Consider the following 20457-nt stretch of genomic DNA (forward strand, 5'->3'; position numbering starts at 1 on the left):
ACAGACGTCCGTTTCAGACTGAAACTTCAAAATAAAATGACCCCAAAAAAAGCCATTTCACCCCATCTTTAACCAAGCCACCCCCCAGCAGTAGCAGTCAGTCAGTCAGTCACCTCTCCATGCCGTCGTCTCCCAGGCTGCTGGTGGACAGCCTCTGGGTGTCGGGGCCCCCCTCCTCCTCCCCCGGGACCTCCGTATGGTTCTCAAACTGCTGGATGATGTTCCTCACATTTCCTGAACGCACTGTAATAAATGGAGTTAAAATAAATAAAGTTACTCCACATGCACACAAAATGAAATCTCAAGACTGAAAATGTAATGATGATATTAAAGCCGACCAGCTGAAGAAATCATGACATTTATGAGACCATTCATGTTTCTGGAAGATACTTCTAAACTTGTATTCTATTGCTAGTTTGATCACTACAAATACTCTTTCATCTTAAAATAACTAATGACTGAAAATAGGCAATCTACAAGCTCAGTAGATCTGCTATTTTCAGTGTGCAGCACATGCTGGCTTCTATGGAATCCAAATGACTGAAAGCAGTCATGGCTGAGACAGAACTTTAATCCATGCATACAACCATAATAAGAACATGAACGCACACACAAGCACAGCTCAAGTTTTGATGAACAAAATCAATCTATAAAAAAAAAACAAAAAAAAGGCAACAAGCAGGAAAAAACAAAGAGGAATGTGTACCTTCAGTGGGAGACAGCGGGACATGGAATGCTGGGAGACCAAAACCAACCGAGAACAACAACAAAAATATACAATGAAATTAAAATAATGGGGAAACCAATGAAACATTCACCAATACAAAAATCAGTCAAGCCAAACATGGGATGGAAATAAATGAGGAAGAAATCTATATTGTTGATTGAAATCAATGAATGAGTGCATCTGGAATTCACATGCAGTCAGTGGGGAATGGAGGGCATGCGTTATATATACTGCGGAGTACTAGTGGACAAGGAGGTAACCGTGCTAAATAATGTACTAGTACTAGTGGACAAGGAGGTAACCGTGCTAAATAATGCGCCCTTTGTTGGATTGGTGTGTTTTTGGGTTAGCCTGGCAGGACTCCTGGCCATGGTTTATTATATTTAGTGTGATTTGATGTGTTTTGGATGGGCCATAGCCGCCAGCCGTACCAAACACATATGGCTGGATTATATTGCAAACATACTTTGATCATTTCATTATGGTTTGGATGTTTGTCTGGGATGCACACGCAGATTAGACACACCGACAGACCAACATGCAGAAACAACGGTCAGACATGTGGTCGGACATGCACTGCTAGGTTGTCGGTCTAATGACCGTCGGACCAATACTATGTCTAAACTAAAGCCTGTACCTGTTTATTTTTATGTCGTTTTGGATCTCTGATAAACTTCACTATATAAAAAATGTCTGCTATATAAATATGGACTTTATATTTAGAGAGATTGTAACGAAGAAGTAATAATAATGTTTTACTTCGTAGCAAATGTATTTACTGCTCCTAGCATTTTGGAAATGAGTAACAAATAAAGAGGAAGAAGTATATTTTCTGAGTACACATAGTGGTCAGTCAATCATGAAATTAAATATGGAACGTAATCCCAGACCAAATGTATGGTCAAAGGTGTCTTTGTGTATTATGTGATTGTTAAGTATTTTGTTTTGCCTTCAGTGTTGCAAATGGCAATACTGATGATGCACAACAGATTTCACAGCAATATGACAACAAAAAGCATAAATCAAGTCCATGGGCAAACCAAGTGTGTGTGCGTGCGTGCTTACTGGACTGCGAGGTGCTCCGTGGTTTGCCGATATATTTGAGTATTGGATTTCTCTTCTTATTCTCCTCTCCGTCCTTCTCTTTTTTGGTACCGCTCAGCTACAAACAGAGCAACATGAGTCCAGTTTTATTCAATGGAAGCTTAACAAATTAGGGCAGATATACTACTTCTTAAGACAAGTAAAAAAAATAATCATTTTGTCTTATTACAGAATATATAAATATAGCATAAACACTGAGAGGTAAGCTATATCGTATGCACCAAACCCCGGCCCATTACCTTCTTGGTCTTGGGGAAGAAGGCCAACCACTTCTCCCGCTCTGTGCTGAGCCCTGGGAAAACCTTGGAGTCCCTCAGCTTGATGCCGGCATGGCGGAGATACAACAAGACCACTGAGGCCAGAGGAGAACTGTGGACACGAGACGACAGCAGAGAGAGAGAGAGAGGGAATAGGAGGACAGGAGACGAGAGGAGAGAAGAGGTGGACAGGAGACGACAGGAGAGAGGAGAGAAAACGAGAAAAGAGGACGGGCAGTGACACGAGAGGCAGAGAGAAAGAGAGAGAAAGGAAAAAAAGAAAGAGGATCGATAAAGATCCGGAGACAAGAGGGCAAAGGAGGAGGGATGTGGTAAAGTGGTGTGCAAAAAAGACAAATATAACAAGTGAGTTAGAGGAGCAGATGATAATTCACAAGTGCTCCATGTTACTGTAAAAAAGGGGTCGGGCGATAAGATGACACACTCTGTCTTACCTTCGGTCCTCCTCGTGTTTCGAGCTGTGGTGGGAAGGGGAAGAGAGAGACGAGAAAGAAAGAAAGAAACGCTCATTAAATCCCTCCACGGTAAAAAAAAACAAACAGCTCTGACATCGAACGCTGGGTCGATTCAAAGCCGGGTCTCCATTTCAAAGCCGGGTCTCCATTTTATCCCAGTTACCTGCAGCTGATTCAGACACCACTGTGGAAAAGCTGAAAACTGGCTGGGAGGATGCCGGTCATGTGATGGGAGTCGGTGTGTGTGTGTGTGTGTGTGTGTGTGTGTGTGTCTGTCCCTGGCTTGTGTGTACAGTAGAAAATGTCATGTGGTTGTGTGTGGCTGTGACCTTTGATACTCTCCCTGGTTCTTGGCAATAACTTTTTTTTATTAGCCTGCTTATATTTGGGCCTGTTGCTTGGCAACCCCGTCTCACTAACCTTAACGCCATGTGAGATTCTGTTTAGATGATATTAGAATTCCTAATTCAAGCGCTAGTATGTATCCTGATGTTTTGACACTCGCCACACCTCCCCGCACACCTTCTTTCTTAAGTAAATAATGTGAGCTCCTCTCCTCTCACCATCTTCTGAACTCTGCTCTTATGTCTGACCGTGAGCTCTGCTAAACTCTTTGTACCCTTTGTAAAGAGCATTGCAGGAACAGGTTGTTTGTACACCATTGGATAAAACTCTTGTTCAGCATACACGTCTTCCTCAAACATTTGAGAGCTTTGAAAAACGTTGTTTTGAATAGAGATGAACATAATCTAGCACCTCAAGTCCTGTGCAGGATGCTGGTTCTCTCACTGAAGCGTTTTCTATGATTGTTACCAATTAGGCATTCCCCTTATCGTTCTTATAAAAATTAACCACTGGTGCTTTAAGGTCAGGTAAACCTATTTTAATGGTATACCTTTTTTTGTTTATATTTCTTTAAATGTTGTTACAATTTAGTCGTTATTCTGCCAATTAGCCCCATGTAGTCTCTCTGTGTCACTGCTGACGCCTACGGTTTGGTCTTACCAAAGGGTTGGTTTGGGACAAACTGGTGGCATTGGTGTGGTCTACATTAACCCATTTTAGGCGAGAACCCCTTTTGGTGTTTTAAAACATTATGTTATAATTTAGCTATTGAAAAATAGCAGATCTACAAGCTCATAGCGCACCACCGAGTGGCGCTATGAACTTGTAGGTCTGCTATTTTTGAAAAAACGTTCAGAAAACGGGAGGACTTAGAAGAATTTATTTAAATTTCGACGTCAGGCCTAAATGGGTTAAAAACGGGTGTCTGTCCTCCAATAGATACACATGCCGTCGCCAGCTGCTTCTTTTGACTTGACATTGTACGTTACTCCTTCCCAGTGAAATTCCTCAGATTGAACATACTATCCTCCCCAGTTCCACTGCATGCGGAGTAGCCGCCCCTCGCCAAGCTGTATGAGTCAACAGTGCATGCAGCAACAGAGACCGCCCTCCCCACCCGCAAAAACAGGCAATTGTGTTTGTTAAAGTGCCTGGACAAGCTGGAGGCAACGTGTAGGAAATGAAACCCATCTGTATCTATAACCGTGGACAGAGGCGAGCAGAAACACACACACACACACACACACACACACACACACACCATCACTCTCCCCCGTATGGTTTAAAAGCAGTAGACTCACAGTATCTCCCAGAGGGCAGTGACCTGTCTGTCCACCACCTGTCTCTCTTTAGCTGGGTCTCCGTCAAGTTGTAGCAGGTCTCCCTCTCCAAACAGAGAACCCAGGCCCATCATCTGCTTGTTCCTAGGAGACACACTTTCATTATGATCCTTAACACTCAAAACATGGGTATAGAAACCTTATTTGTTCAGTGCAATATTGGCTAAGATATTTTTCCATAATGGCAGCACTAAGTTGCAAAAGAATGGTACATGGGAGTGCATGATACCCCCTTCTTCCAACTAGAGACTAAATTACACCATGTTTCATTCATTAATACATGCCGTCTCTCCCAAATAAACACATTAAATCTAGAGATTTACACAATCGTTTTATCAGTTAGTTTTTGGTTTGGCTTCTTAAAACACAAATATAAATCCCCCCAGACATTGGAAGTCAGAGCCAAGGAGGATCATGGTACCTGTAGTCCTGTATCTGATCCTGGATGTCAGGGAGAACCTGCTGCTGGAGCTCAGACAGCGGCCCTCGGATGTCCTCCTGGGCATGGAGTCGGCTCTCTGAGAAGAATAGAGAAGAGTGGAGCAGAGGACAGAATAATTAGCATTTGGGCCTACAAAAGGATGAAAAAGAAAATGGACAACAAGCCAATAACATAACCGATAGCAGTGCTTAGTTAATTCTACAAGAAGCAGGTGTCTATAGGACGTCTTACCTATGTCTGTGAGGTACTCCTCTCTTACTTTGATTTTCAAAGGCTGAAGGCAGAAAAGACATAAATTAGTCAAGAGGAAGTGCAGACACGATGAGGCGAGAAATAAATGCAGTACGTCAGGACAGTCACAATGAAAAACAAAATAATTGGAATTGACTACCGGTATTTTATCCCAATAATAATGAAAATATGTTTAAAACTGCACTCGCCAACACCCATTATATCACAATGACAATATCTCACAACGGGTAAGGGCTAGTACAATCAATTATAAGGTTGCATAATAGAATAACAAATTGAGCCAAATCTGGAAAAATCCAGACACTCGTGAGGACATCTACGCTCATGTGAGGGACATTGACGATTATCCTGGTTTTATTGCAATCAAATTTAAAATCTTTTAACCTCCAAAACCTACGACAGACACTCAAACCCAATAGAACCCCAAACATTATAAATATGGAACAGTTATATAGTGTATATACACACGCTTTCAGTATATAAAACCAACACGTACTGCGTCAGGGTCCAGGAAGTGGGAGCAAATCTGAGGGGCGAGAGAGCGAGCGTCTTTGGGACTGGAACCAAGGTAGGCCTCCACAGATAAGTAGAACAACTGTCTCACACACACACACACACACACACACACACACACACACACAGACACACACACACACACACACACACGTACGTCAATGTATATCAAATAATACCACTTAACATTTGGGGTGATAAAGCAATGACATGTATGACAGACTGTCATATGAATGGGACAGACAGACACTGACCAATGGGTTGGGGTCCAGCAGCTGAGTGAAGACATATCTCATGAACACCGTCATGTGGGCCGGCCGAGACTTTAATAGCTCTATATCCTGGAACGGACCATCCATCTGAAGGGGGGGGGGGGGGATTTAAGAGTCGGTGAGAGTGAGACAGTGAGAGGAAAGACAGAAATGGGGGAGGGCAAATTGGGTGAGGAAGACGAGACCAGATATGGCAGAATTGAGGCTTGTTGAGGCTCGCTCATGTTACCTCATTGAAGGCATAGCCATCATCCTCTTCCTCCTCTTCCTCAGGGCCAATGATCTGTGCTTTACCACCCTTCAGATAAACACACACACAAAATGACTGATGTCAGGGAGCTGCAGTTGGCACACGAAGTGAAGGATTAGTAGCTTTGCCGGTTCCTTTCACAGCTCGTGTCTGCATGCATGCGAGTCAGGAGGCCTTTTCAAAGTGTCTGCTGTGCGTATGTGTGCACCAGGAAGACAGAGGCAGCAGGAGACACCAAGAGAGAGACACAGAATTACGAAGAACAGAGGGGGAAAAAGGAAAGCCGCAGAGACGAGACCCAAAGAGAAAAGAGTGCGGGCACAAATGCGCGCGAAGAAGCGTCAAGAAAGCGCTTAGAGCAGACATCTCTTCCGGGTTTTTAAACACCTGGAGACTGGCAATGACGCTTGCGCGCGGCTTCAATTTGTAGCGTTGGCAAAGCGTTTCCGTTTTTGCCGATGCTACAAGTTGAAGCCGTGCGCGAGTGTCATTTCCATTTACTAGCCGTTTCAAAACCCGCAAAAGCCGCCTGCTCTAGGCGCTTTCTTGACGCGACAGTGTAGTTGTACCAAAAACAATGGCCGGCGATGTCAGTCTCACCGAATCAGAGGTGGTGTGTGTGTCGGAGCCCTGTCGCCTGTGTTGGGGAATCCTGAAGGAGGTGGAGGTGGATGAACAGGGGGAGGAGTGGGGGCTCTCACAGGCCTGGGGAGGAGCAGGGGGAGGGTAGGGGGGTGGGTTGTAATGATTGCATGGATTTAAAGCAAAATAAAATCTCACAACTGACAAATGCTGCTAGGCCAAGTCCTAATATTTAATTAAGCGATATCACATGAGAGATGAGAGGGTGTTCTTTATCGTCATTAATGCACGCCTGTGGTGCCGTAGGAATTCGCCCGCAGGGCGAGTTCCGAAAGGTATCGCAGAAGTGATTAGGTGTTCCTTTGCGTTTAAGGAACGGCGTTTCAACCAAACAGATTGCTTCCTCGAAACAACCTGTTGTATAATTTGTGAAAGAGCGTGAAAGGAGCCACCATACGCTAGCGCTGTATGTCCAATCGTAAATGTACAGTATTATGATTCATTTGGTTGCCATACAGCTAACCAGTTGAACAAATTTCAGATTTGAGGCGTTGACGATCGCAGTTATGAAAAATCCGAGATCATTAGGGTTTTCTGGAAGACATCTACAAGCTTACAACACATTTTGTAAGCTTGTAAATAGAAGGCATGCTGACTTCTATGGAATCCAAATAACTGAAATCAGTCATGGTGTCTGAGAACTTCAATCCATGTGATTGGGAATGTCACAAACGTGCCAGGGCTGCACAGTCCATCAATGGACATGATCTTAACAGCAAAGGACGAATAATTGCACAAAGAAACTGAATATTATTCGAAACTGCGAGCGACATCAGCAGCTTGCGATACATACATTCATTGTCATGTGTTACAATGAATTATGCACTCTATTTGGTGTCACTATCACCAAAATCAAGCTCAGCATGTGAGCATCATAACCAATCACAGACATCTATTGAGTGCACAGACGAATCAGAGGCCAATATCCCGAACCGGACATTATTTCATACACTTAGGCCATCCCTGTAAAAAACAGATACACTTGCTTCGTTTTATTAGTAAGAGATGTCAGACCTTACCCCCACTGGCAGTTGGAATTGGTATTTAATTATAACTTTGTTTATCACACGATAAGGAAAATGAACATAATCATAATTTTGATCATAATTGTGCAACCCTAGCACCATTACACACACAAACACTAGTGGGGTGTGATTCTGTTGCATTAAAGGCTGGAGCTCACCTCCATGTCTCCTTCACTGGAGTCCACTGACAATCGACCTGCAAAAACACAACATGGCAATCCAGTTCAATCCACCATGTTTCACAGTAACACAAATGCATCATTAATATTCTGGATTAACGCCGTCCTACAGTACATTTGTACGTCCTTGATTTCCCCCAAACTATCTCACCAAACAACATAAACACACTGAAAATGAAGATAATGGGACACAAACCTTCTCCTGCAATGAGATAGTTGGTCACAGATTCTGACCGGGTTCCCTCCTTGGGAAACAGAGGAGAGGGTTCAGTTAAAGGACGGTGAAAGGCGTCTATCCATGCATTGCATTTGCTTAAATTTTGGTATGCTTGAACACCTGTGGGACAGCAACGCCTAACAGCATAGAGTACAGGTCAGATCAATCAAGAGCGTAGATTCATTTTAAAACCCATTGACAACAAGTCGTCCTCACCAGATCCTGCTGAATCTTAACCCGCACTTGGTGAGCCCGCTTCTTGGCACTTGCGATTCTCTCCTCTAGCGATGTAGAGGGGTTCCGAGACAGCTCCTCCATCAAGTCCTGTCGACGGGTCAGTGTTATGTGATTATTAGTCATGAATGGCCATGAAAAGCTCCAAATGTTAAACCTTGATTATGCTAATAGTCTGGTGACATATTTTTTTTTTGTGGTAATTTTTCTTATTGTTTTTTTTAGGGTTTTCTGACCTCAATTGCACCCAGAAAAACCTGAACTTTAAACATTCAGTGGATTTTCTGTGGTCTGCCTGTGGACGGTGATGTAACAGTCCACAAATCACGCCCCTTCTCCTCCCTGCCCCTCCCCTATGCTTCAGCCCCTGGGTGGGTGGAGCTAGTCTCACATAGCGATACTAATATCACCGCGTGGAGTCCCTCTCAGTTTTGCAATGTCCCGCCCCATATTTTAATACTGGGCCATGGTTGCCTGTTTCCAGACGAATCTGGTTGGCCCGTCAACACTTCGTTTTTCCATTGCATGTGAAGAAGCAGAGAACACAGGAAAAACACCTGGCATGGCATACTGTAGTGAGTTTTCTGTTAAAATATTTGAATGCACATTTGAAGGACCATTACAAAATACTTTAAATGTTAAATTGTTAAAAAATAAAGTCATTATACCTTAGCAAAGACTTTCATTAATCAATGAACTGAGGCCTTGTTAAGGTTGTTCAGCTTTGTGTGTGTGTGTGTGTGTGTGTGTGTGTGTGTGTGTGTGTGTGGGGTACCTGGAGCTCCGCCTCTCCCTGCTTCAACATGTTCCTGAGGATCTCACTGGCCTGTTTCTGTACCTGCGGGTCCTAAATGACACATTTACAAGATTTTGAGGAGGAAAACACTGCAGATAAAATGGGTTTGGTCTTGGCAGGAAATTCCATGCTTCTGTATCCCATTAACCCAGTGGTTTTCAACCCTTTTCATATCATATTATTGGGTATTTGAGCCACGGACCACCCTTTGATGAGATTTAGCCTCTCAGATCCAAAACTAATGAATATTTTGGCGTCGTTGGACAAGATTTTGTCCACAATTCCATTCTGTATTGATGTTGGTACCATTAGGAGAGATAACAGGCAAACATTGAATTGTGAAGACTTCTTGTAAATTAAGCAATGCAGATAATTTAACTCTTGAGAGCGTAAAATGAAATTTGGTTTCATTTTACACTCTCAAGAGTTAAAGATCTATAAGGGCCCATTTGGTTAGCAACTCTCCATCATTTAACTGGGGACCACCTGGCCCCTCAAGGCCCACTGGTGGTCCCCGGACCACAGGTTGAACCCTTTCTGAAAGCATCTGTGTCATTTTAGATTTGAGCTAAAACGTATTTGTAGATCTGCTATTTTAGAAAAAATGAAAGCATGCATTTTTAACTCCCTGGTACAAAATAGTTTGAGATGGGGGTCGGCGGCCAAATATTATAATTGTGGGTAGTCTTTGACATGTAAAGGTTTGAGAACCACTGATATAGAAACATACGCGTTTTCTGAATTCTGGATTTAAAAGACAATTTTTCCGGTCTTAAAGGGTTATTGTATGGTGGTGTTGTTGTATTAAGTGTGTGTGTGCCTCAGAATCACCTGCAGTGGCTTGGGTCCAGTGATTCTTTGGGAAGGCGTGCTGCTCAGCCCAGAGGGCAGCGGTGGAGGAGGAGGGGGTGGGGCCTCCCCACCCAGAGACGTCCTCTGATTGGGTAAGAGGTCAGTGGGGAGGGGCTCTAGGGGCAGGGCAGCAGCCGAAGGGGGTGGCCCTTGTAGCGTGAGAGCGACATAAGTCCCAGCTGGAGGATGACATGGAATTATTTTTAACTGACATTGTTGACCATAGGGCCACAGTGGCTAGGCTGTGTAATACTAGAAAGATCCAATATTTCAAGTACTTATGAAGGTGTACCACCAGCGTGTACCAAAGTCATAGTTTGTACTGACATTATGGTAATAGGCTTTTGAATTACAAGCATTTTGTTGCCTTTTCACACTTTGTTTGTACTCACATTTGATGAGCTTCACCACCTCTTGATGAGACATGGAGGACACCAGAGAGCCATTCACCTGATTGAGAGACAGAGAGATGAAGTAAAGTGTACAGGAAATTAAATTATCCCCAACAACGAAGCCTTCTACTGTAAAGTACATAAAACTAAAACTTTTAAACTTTTTCATGCTAAGGAACCTCAAATACCCATAGTCTCTGGCTGTGGTCACTATCGGGAAATGGCTTTAATAAAAGGGGGAAAAAATTATGGCAAAAATATACTACCGGTAGTCTATATTTAGTCCACTTGCCAGAATGTGAACCCGGGCATTTTGACTTTTTAGTACCCCAACGTTTTAGGTTAGAAATGTCGAGTATGGGTCCCCAGCATTTAGAAACTGGCAGATGCTAACTTGCATATGTTGGGCAATTTTCATAATTGCCATAATATGTGAACATACCATTAACAACCTATATAAGGCAAAAAAAATTAAGTAGCATGTGACGTGTCAAACTAGGGGGTTTTCATGATTCTGAATCCATTCCAAGCATTTGTTTTGCACAAAAAACATTAGTTGGTCTAAAAACGGCCATAGCAGTCATCACAAATGTGATGAGGTCAGCACATTTGGGCAAAAATAACCTTTATGATTCGATCCCCTTCGTGGACTCCTGCCTTGACCGCTGCTCCGCCTGTAAGGAGTCAAACAGTATAGTTACAACAAGGTGAGGCCCAGGAGGAGAAGAGCACGACCAAAATAATGCATGGATTAAAGCAAAATAAAATCTCATGACTGAAACCATGTTTGTTAGGCCAAGTCCTGCGAATGGTGGAACGGTGTGAAAGGAGCGCTGCATGGGTTTTTATAAACAATTATCACACTGTGTAAAATAATGTTGTTTGGTAGCCATACAGCCAACCAGTTGAAGTAATTGCAGATTGATGCTATTACGAATTGTAATTTTGTATTTTAAAACAAAACGCTAGGATTAACCTTTACTTTCATGAAATATCTGAGATCAATAGGATTTTCTGTAAGACAGAAGATGCATTCTATTGCTAGTTTGATCACTTCAAAAAGTTCAAAAACGGTTTAATCTTAAAATAATGAATAAGTGAAAATAGGCTATCTATTTTCGGTCCATGACATGCAGACTTGCACAATAAGAAATTGCATAAGGGCATGCACAATAAGAAATAGAGCTGACCTGGGCGGACGTTTTGTACCAGCTTGATCCTCTCTCCGCACACGGTGAAGCCGAAGCCAAGCTGGTCCTTCTGAACCACCACACATCTCTGGATGAGACCCGGACCTGGGCAGTGAGGGTGACATGTTAGCCAAGCAGACCGACTCTGAAGTCTACATTGTATTGTATAGGGTCCTACAGTTCAGTACATAAAAATCACATTAGTTTAGTTTGCGTTTTAGTGATTAGTTCAGGTGCTGTATAGTTGATCAGTCTAGTTATTTGCAAAAACAAGTTGATAATAAAATAAAAACATGCCGTAAACAATTATTTAATAAAATAAGAAACATAACTAGCAATGACACCGCAGATTGTGGAGGAGCAAGATGATGTCAAACCCAAATAGGGGAAAATAAAACAAAAATTAATAAAACACACAAATGTGAATTCTGGCAAGCCATGATGGACAGAATGGATTATGTCATGTGAACTAAACAAGTGTTCCCTCCTCACGTCTGACTCTTTGCCGATCACAGGGATTGAAGACAGGATTTTGAGCTCAACTGTATTGGGAATTTCTCACAAAAACATAGCCTGTGTATGTACATACATGAAGGAATATCGATAACATGAATTTCAATCGATATACAGAGACATTCCATCTTCCAAAAATGTACCATTTATTCAAGTGTGTGTAGGCGCAACTTGCGCAAGCATGTGCTTGTGTGTGTGTGTGTGTGTGTGTGTGTGTGTGTGTGTGTTTTCATCTTCAAGCGCCTACCAGTGCTCTCAGCTGGGATGTCGGCCGTTGTCTCCCTCTGCTGGGTGCCAGAGGACTTGCGCTCCGAGTCCCCAATGGTCAGGCTGCTTAACCTGTGAAAGGAGAAGACAAGAGGAGACAAAATCTAAGTACAGATAGAGCGGAACTGGGGAGAGATGGAAGGAAAGAGGTGTAAAGGCCTATTCATAGTCCAGTTTTCGGTGAAGAGGTGGTTAGTAAAAACAGAGAGATGTGTGAGCAGTGACCACCGCGGTGTGACGTCATGTTGTAGTTTTCGGTGGTCACCTCTTAACCGAACTGGACTATGAAATTGGCCTTAAAAGGGAATACCACTCATTTTCAACATTGAACTATGTCATTAATATACCTTAGAGAAATAATAAAACAGTTCCCCCCTTCTATTTAGTCTAGATCTGGAGGTCTAAAACCTGGAGTCATATGATCAGTGACATCACAAATATGTACTCTTTGGCTTGCAAAGTACGCTCAGAAAACAGAGACATATGAATAGCATATGGTGAGATGCGAGTACGAGGGAGGTAGGGATAGGGAACGGAAAAGAGACAGAGACTAGAATAAGGATAAAACACAACAGGTGCACAAAAGAGAGTAACAGACATGGTTGCTGGAATGGGGGGGTATTATTAAGTCTAGTCCAGGCGCTATGGTTAATAGAACATTGGTGTTAATGCTGTCTAACTTAGGCTCTAAGCTTATCACTATTGTCTAGTCAAGTCTACCCCTAATGTGTCAACCTTTTAATCCCATCATAAAACAAACTAACATTATATGGACCTCAAACTTTGGCGGCTCAGAGCACCCCAATACATACTTTCTTCATCCACAACACCCCTAAATTACACTGTTAATTTTTACTCTAACACCTTAAATGTATGGCATATTTTACTAGCATCAACTGTACTATAACCATTTGTGTCTTTATGATGACTATTATTACTACTAGTCCTTACCCGTTGTGACATATTGCCCCCCCCCCCCGATAAATATTGTTAATTACTGTCCATTTTAACTTGTATAATGTGTTTTATAATGTTTTTGCTGTTTGGCCATAGCATTGCGTGAGTGGGGAGACCACACACACACACACACACGAAAGAGTGAGATAGCAAAAGGGTAGAGAGAGGCAGAGTGACAAAAACAGAGCGATAAGAAACTAAAAGGTGGACAGTGCAGTGGTGACACACTGGCAATTACGGGTAATAGTACTATTTGGCTTTTTTTTTTTTTTTTTTTAGAGGCATTTAGAGCAGTAAAGGAAAGCAGTCATTCAGACTCACCAAGCAGCGAAAGGGCTGAAAGCGAGGCAGAAAAGGTTGGGGGCAGGGAGAGAAAAGTAAAAGATACACACACACACAAAGAAGAAGAAAGCAGACATTAAGTATGATGAGGTGCCGTCTAGAGAAAGAAGCAGAACAGTGAGGGCATGGACAAATATAAGGCCAAAACATGTCCTTTTACATCAGTGGTTCTCAAAGTGGGGTCTGGGGACCCCCAGGGGTCCTTGAGCGGGCTCCAGGGGGTCCCCAGCTAAAACATGTTAATACATCAATCATTTTAACCATTTATATATCAAAAATAGCAGATACACAAGTGACATAGCATGTCACTTAACTTTGTGCCACGCTATCTCTCTCAATTTGGGGACCATTGGCACAAAAAAATGTTTAAGAGATACTTACTGCTTTACATCCCACTAGGGCTGCACAATGATTAATCCGACCAAAATAACTGAAAATTGTGATTTTTATTTCAATCATGAAACTTGTCGATTAGGCTAATTCACCATGTTATTTGGTCAGCTGCTGCGCTGTTCCCTTTTCTCCTTGCTCTTATACAAAGATTAATAACCTGTACTGTACATGGTAACCCATCTTCCCATCCATCAGGATCACAGAGGACATTGGATGACACGGAGAGAAGCACAATGACCAAGAAAAGCCTTTGCAACATTAATATTGTGGTTACAATATTCAGCAAAATAGGAATAGTTTTAATCATAATCGTGCAGCCCTCCATACCACACTCTATAGGCTTAATGATTGTTAACACAGACTATGTTTACATGGACTGCAATCACTGGCTTTTCTTAGATATGAGACAATATTTTGATTAATAAGGTGTGCTTATAAAACTATCCCATGCATTTTCACGGTTTACATGCCAATGAGTATTGCCTGGTTGATGACTGAACTTGAAGATCACCGGGCCTGAACAGCGCGATAGCAACTGCTCTTTAGGGCCAGGCGATACATCAGTCTGCCAATATTGACTTATTGCAGATATATTGGTATTGTCAAATGATATGCACTGTATGTTGTTGAATTTACAATACTATATCCAGCACGCAAGGTGGCAGAGTAGCACATCACGACTGAGGGTTGACTTGAATGACTTCTTGTTAGGTTGCCAATAGCCGGGGAGACACAGGCCCAAAAGCTCAAGGAATAGAGATTAACCTGTGATGTCATCATGACATACTTTTTATTTGTGTTTTTTCTATTCACTTGGTCATCAAGGTTCACAGAGTGAGAGGTCTGCTCTGCCGGAAACATCTCGAGAAAAGGTTATGGCCATTTTTGTATACTACATGCACCATAGACAACCAATATATGGCAAAAATGTCCAAATTTTATCATACTTTAAGTAGCATGTGACATGTCAAACAAGGGGGTTTACATGATTCTGAATTCATTCCAAGCATTATAGTTTTGCACTAAAAACACTCCTTGGCCTAAATTCAGCCATAGCCAGTAGCCACTTGCCCAAATGTGCTGATCACATTTGTGATGACGGCTATGGCTATTGGCTACTCTGGCTGACCCATGTTACGTATAAAAAAAATCAAAGAACAGCCTCAGCTGCAGCAAGTTAGAACAAATGAAGTATACTTCCACCGCTGTTTTCATGCAGCAGTTGTGGCATTTTAGTGTCCATTCCCCACATACAGTTGATTTTACTGTAGGTTGAAACGCTAATTGTATCATTTATTTTTAAATCATACCCGTGGGAAGTGAGGGGTGCTCTTATCGTTCATTATCATACATCATCTCATTCCGGCCAATCACAATGGCAATCAATGGCATTTAATGTTTGCGTTAGGACAAAATTTGGGTTTTACACACACCAAAAGCTGGTCATAGGAACACACTATTTTTGAGTGCTAGCTTTGTAACATTGTTATTAACATGTATCATGGTAAGTTGACAAAGTAATTCATGAGGAAGTATATTATTTTTTTAATTGGATGATGTACGATGATAAGAGCGCCCCTCACTTCCCACAGGTGTGATTTTTAAACATACATCTGTGTATACACTGGTGTATTCTTTGTTTTTGTGTTGTAGCTGTGGTGCCACACCACTGCAGAATGAAAGCAGTGGAAATGTGTTAATGTTCTCAGTAGCACTGACACCCCCCCTCATCCCAATGAAGAGGACTCCCATTGCACAGCTGTCCTACCTGAGCAGGTGGGAAGGTTTCTTATTGGCTGGCCCACTGTCACGTGACATACACAGACACAGGAAGTAGTGTACACAAGGAGACAAGACAATGCAAGACAAATAGCAAAAAAGCCATCCTTCCATCAACAGGACAAACATGATCACAGCCACAGTTGGGGGCCCTAATGTTGGTCAGTCACCAACAGCAAACAAGTTAAATGAGCAAGATCACGACAAACAGATCTACACACAGAACAAACAGCCAAACACAATACTTTACACTCATAGATGAACACTAAACTAAACACAAATCAATAGAGGGTATGCGCGTGACATCATCATACCCGGAAGTAATGCGGGAACGCCTACTGAGTGGCAAGAAAATACTTTCTGGCCTTGACAGCCCATATATCCAAACAGAAAAGTCCTATTTGATTGCATTAATCAACATTACATTCACTTTGTCACTCACTTTGCCACTCACTTTATGCCTGCGCATGCCCTCTATAATTACTTGCCAGTTGACAATAGTCATGCAATACTCTTCTCTCATCCGTTTCTCCCTCTGCCCGACTGACTCTGTTTCGGTCTTGATATTGAAGGGAGCTTTCTATTGTTTCCACTCTTTATGCTAAAGTGAGCAGTTTTAGCAACTCTCAGCTTGCCTGACTTGTTCTTCCCAAAAGGAGCCTGGCCGACTGACAGCAACTCACAAAAGATAAAGAAATTGTAAATTGGTTGAGCTGGGAGAGCTGCATTTTTGGGGGAAAGGTGATAAAAGTACTGTTATGCCCAGAAACCCAACAGCAGTAAAACAAACACTAAAGACTAAAGCTAGTCTAGCACAACAGAATCTGATTAGCATATCCCTTCAAAGACTGAGACCAATCCGCATCTTTCTCTCTTTTTTTTGGCAAGCGTTAGTGGAACAATACCTGTAGTTTACAGTATGTCCCTATACTCACCAGTCTCTTCTCAATCAGCTGCAACCTAAAAACGATCAGTAATGGTCTACTCTACATCAGCAACAGAACTTTGACGGTGTGCCTTTCTTTCATTCTGAGGTCTTATATTAACATTCTACCCAACACTGCTCTCTCAAATGGTCAATAATATACCATCTATTACCTGCGGCTGCCAGTCGGCATTGTAATTTTGGAGCCCAGCACTCCTACTTACTCTAAATGTTCTTTGGGGAATATTTGCAAAACAAAAAGCCTCATCTCATTCTCAGTCATTATTTTAAATAATTTGCTCTGGATGAAAGCATCACCCTAAATGTTCCACCAGCATTATGCTGCTTGTATCTGCATGAGTGAGAAATATCTAAACATTTAAGGCAGTGGTTTTCAACCTTTTTCATATCAAGGCCCATTGTTTATTTGGCATTTGATCCACAGAGCACCTTTTGATGAGATTTAGCCTCTCAGACCCAAAACTAAAGAATATTTTGTTGTCGTTCGATAAGATTTTATCCACAATTCCATGCTGTATTGACGTGTTAGGTGTTACCATAGATAGGCAAATGTTGATCAAAATAACAAATCAAAATAACAATTCTTCTACATTCTCGAATTGTGTAGAATTCTTGTAAATTAAGTTATGCTGATTTTAACAATGTAACTCTTGAGAGCATTAAATTAAACCGGTCCATTTGGTTTCATTTTACGCTTTCAAGAGTTAAGGGTACATTTGGTTACCAACTCTCCATAATTTAGCTGGGGACCACCTGGGACACCCTCAGGGACCAATGGTGGTCCCCGGACCATTTGGTTGAAAACCACTGATTTAAGGGAAAAAACACATTTGGTTGGCTGGGGAGGGATCATGCCAAATCCAAGCCAACAAACAGCCTTTGTTACCTGTCCAGTGTGGAGGTGGGCTGGCGAAGACTCATGTCTGCAGCTTGAGATGGTGCTCCACTGTCTCAGGTGTGACTGTGAGATATCCACAGGCCCAGCTCTGTCACTGGATGACTGGCAACACCATCACTCTCCTCTTCTAGTTTATCAGTCCACGGTGCGCTAAAGGGGTTCTATAAACCTCCACTGGGCTTTCAAACTGGAAGTTCAGTCCAAAATCTCCCACGCTGTGTGCATCAACTAGCGGGAAGGTGGTCTGATTCACTGAATGCTCTGAAGATGCTCTTCATGTTTTAGTGATTCAGGGGCGTACGCCAACGGGCGGTTTGGCCAAGGTGCTGCAAGTTAACAAAGTGCCACATCTATCACAGTATTGACGGTCAACAAAACACGAGTCCAATATAAGTCCAAAAACCAAAAGTCTAATCCTTTCGTCCCCTTGCTGTCATTTTAAATTAGATTGTGCTGGTGCAAAATGAATATAATTCATCAATGAATGATGAATGAATTCATAAGTAAAGTGTGTTGACGGCTTAATGTAGGGGTTTCCTTGTAGTCTTGACAGGGGAAAAAAAGAAGAGCTCGGTTCCTCAGAGAGGTCATCAATTATGAATTATTTGAGGGGAAGTCTCACTGTGTTGAGGTCAACTCCCAACTCCCAGGCCGTGTGCTGTCTACACGCTTAAACCAAACATAACTAACACACATTCAGCTGAGCGTACGTACATTGCATTGCAGATGTGTGCAATTCTAAAATCACCCAAACAGTAGTACCTTGCGTAGTCTAACAGGAATATTGTAGTGCTAGTTACTGGCTATAATCTATTTAACAAAACTTTACGTATGTGGCTTTGAACACTGGAGACCTAATAGCCCCATACAACAGGCACTAGTTTGGTTCATTTGCTTTGTCAGTGAGACCCTAGCAAGGCTAACATCTGGGGCTGGTATTCACAAATGAAATAACACAATAGCTTTCTAGTCTCATATCATCATGGTATCAATATTATATTGATACAGCAGCTCATACAAACATTACATTGGTAATGCTACTGAGTTTACAATACATTTATAACAGTGCAGTTAGTAGATCAATGCAGTCTAGTGCTAGCCAGGTCTGACCCCCAATGTAAACAGTGCCAGTGTGTTGGCTCGCATACTGTAGTCAGTGTAAACAAGCCTCTAGTCTAGTGTTACCTGTAAAGCTTTGCTATGGGGCTCGTCGAAAAATGGAGGCCCGTACGTCATGCAAACGATATTATTTACACAAAATATGAGTTAGTTACCCAGGAAACATCAACGACCATCTATAACGAGGCCTAGTGTCGAGCTGGGCCAACGGTGGCAATCCCCGGCGTCGCGTCGGGACCGAGGCCGACCAAGGACGCTGTCGGTCGGCGTCGACGTGCGCCACCGTGTCGGTAGTGCGGAACGGCTAACTAAAGCTAGCTGGCTAGCCTAGGCATGCAGGTAATGGAACCAAGCCAGCAGCAACAACGTTACTCTCCAGCTGCATACGAGCGGTTTAAGTGATTATATCGCAGCATTTGAGATTATTCTAATTATTCGGAGTCCATTGAAATGCTCAAATGGTTGACATTAAAATCCACAGTCTTGTTGTTTTCCGTGCAGTGTCTTCTTCTTCGAACACCAACCCTAGTACTTCAGTCTTCTTCATGTAGAATTATGAATGCGGATGGCATCCCAACGTGATGGTGGATTACCGCCACCTTCTGCCCAGGAGAGCGTGAGTGCGCGCGTGTGTGTGTGTGTGTGTGTGTGTGTGTGTGTGTGTGTGTGTGTGTGTGTGTGTGTGTGTGTGTGTGTGTGCGTGCGTGTGTGTGTGTGTGTGTGTGTGTGTGTGTGTGTGTGTGTGTGTGTGTGTGTGTGTGTGTGTGTGTGTGTGTGTGTGTGTGTGTGATAAGAATTCGAATTTTTGATTTCGTTTTGATTAGTTATATTTGTATAACTGAATTTGAATAAAAAAATTAGCAAACCATTATTTTATCCATTTCACTCTGAGGTACAAATACCCTTTTTCTGGTAGAAGAGCTTTAATAGTATAAGATACGTTTTTTGGAATTAGTGTTTTGGCTTATCCTACATAAGATATGCTGTATTATGAGTATGACCTGGGGACACAAATGACAATACTAGGATGTTTATTGTTTTAAACAAATTGGTCTGCATTTTAAATTGGCATAATTTAGCCGCAAAAGACCGCTACTGCAAAGTAACCCGTAAAAATGTAATGAGTTGTCAACATTGTTCTGCCAAGAGCAGAATAATACATTGACACCGTATATATTATTTATTTGTTTACATGTTGTAGCCTAGACTGATTGATTGGGGCTGACTCTATTACTACACCATGTCCAACAAATCACACAAACAATGTTGCCCTCTTCTGGGCAGACTTCGTTACAGCAAGCGAAATTCTAATCTGACAATCACCAAGTTAGATCTGGGAATTTATAGTGTTTTTATAAGTAGGCCTAGCCTGTAGGCCTATTTGTTCACTGTCTGTGAGTGTGAAATATCTCAAAAGAAAACGGAGTTGATAAGTGTTTATATATGTTTAACTTTAACCTTCAAGTGAAGTCAGACAGTCAGTCACACTATACTGTTTCCAACTTTTTAACCTACGCCTATACTTCGAATAAGCAAAGGCCGCCTGACCTGCATAACATTTACTCAAGTTACTATAAATGCTTATTGTGCTGCTTAACATAAATTATTTGACTATATACGAGCGCGCGCGTGAGTGTGTGCGCGCGAGCGTGGGAGGCAGGGAGCGATTAGAGAGAGAATAAACGTGACTTGGATATAGGAGTCGGAATCTCCTCATCTCCTGTAACATGTTTCTCTT

General features: G+C 42.3%; 1 protein-coding gene across 6 annotated transcripts in view; it reads right to left on the bottom strand.

The window, feature by feature from the left end:
- Positions 1–19231, bottom strand: part of arhgef11 (Rho guanine nucleotide exchange factor (GEF) 11) — a 40032-nt gene extending 20801 nt beyond the window's left edge. For 4 of the 6 annotated variants that reach the window (XM_080791950.1, XM_080791948.1, XM_080791952.1 and 1 more), the window contains exons 1-22: positions 17589–19231; positions 12266–12357; positions 11506–11610; positions 10940–10989; positions 10316–10373; positions 9903–10102; positions 9051–9122; positions 8258–8365; positions 8021–8069; positions 7804–7841; positions 6579–6683; positions 5958–6026; positions 5711–5815; positions 5440–5538; positions 4923–4965; positions 4671–4767; positions 4211–4333; positions 2544–2567; positions 2071–2200; positions 1793–1889; positions 707–736; positions 114–243 (exon numbers count right to left, since the gene is read on the bottom strand). In XM_080791950.1, coding sequence (XP_080648076.1) covers positions 114–243; positions 707–736; positions 1793–1889; positions 2071–2200; positions 2544–2567; positions 4211–4333; positions 4671–4767; positions 4923–4965; positions 5440–5538; positions 5711–5815; positions 5958–6026; positions 6579–6683; positions 7804–7841; positions 8021–8069; positions 8258–8365; positions 9051–9122; positions 9903–10102; positions 10316–10373; positions 10940–10989; positions 11506–11610; positions 12266–12357; positions 17589–17623 — 1859 coding nt within the window. In that variant the 5' untranslated portion in view covers positions 17624–19231. The remainder of the gene's footprint in view (positions 1–113; positions 244–706; positions 737–1792; positions 1890–2070; positions 2201–2543; positions 2568–4210; positions 4334–4670; positions 4768–4922; positions 4966–5439; positions 5539–5710; positions 5816–5957; positions 6027–6578; positions 6684–7803; positions 7842–8020; positions 8070–8257; positions 8366–9050; positions 9123–9902; positions 10103–10315; positions 10374–10939; positions 10990–11505; positions 11611–12265; positions 12358–17588) is intronic. The other 2 variants (XM_080791949.1, XM_080791951.1) reach the window with 2 other exon arrangements.
- Between the last annotated feature and the right edge of the window lie 1226 nt (positions 19232–20457).

This window comes from Protomyctophum bolini (assembly GCF_963924005.1).
Source record: "Protomyctophum bolini genome assembly, chromosome: 20".
NCBI lineage: Eukaryota > Metazoa > Chordata > Actinopteri > Myctophiformes > Myctophidae > Protomyctophum > Protomyctophum bolini.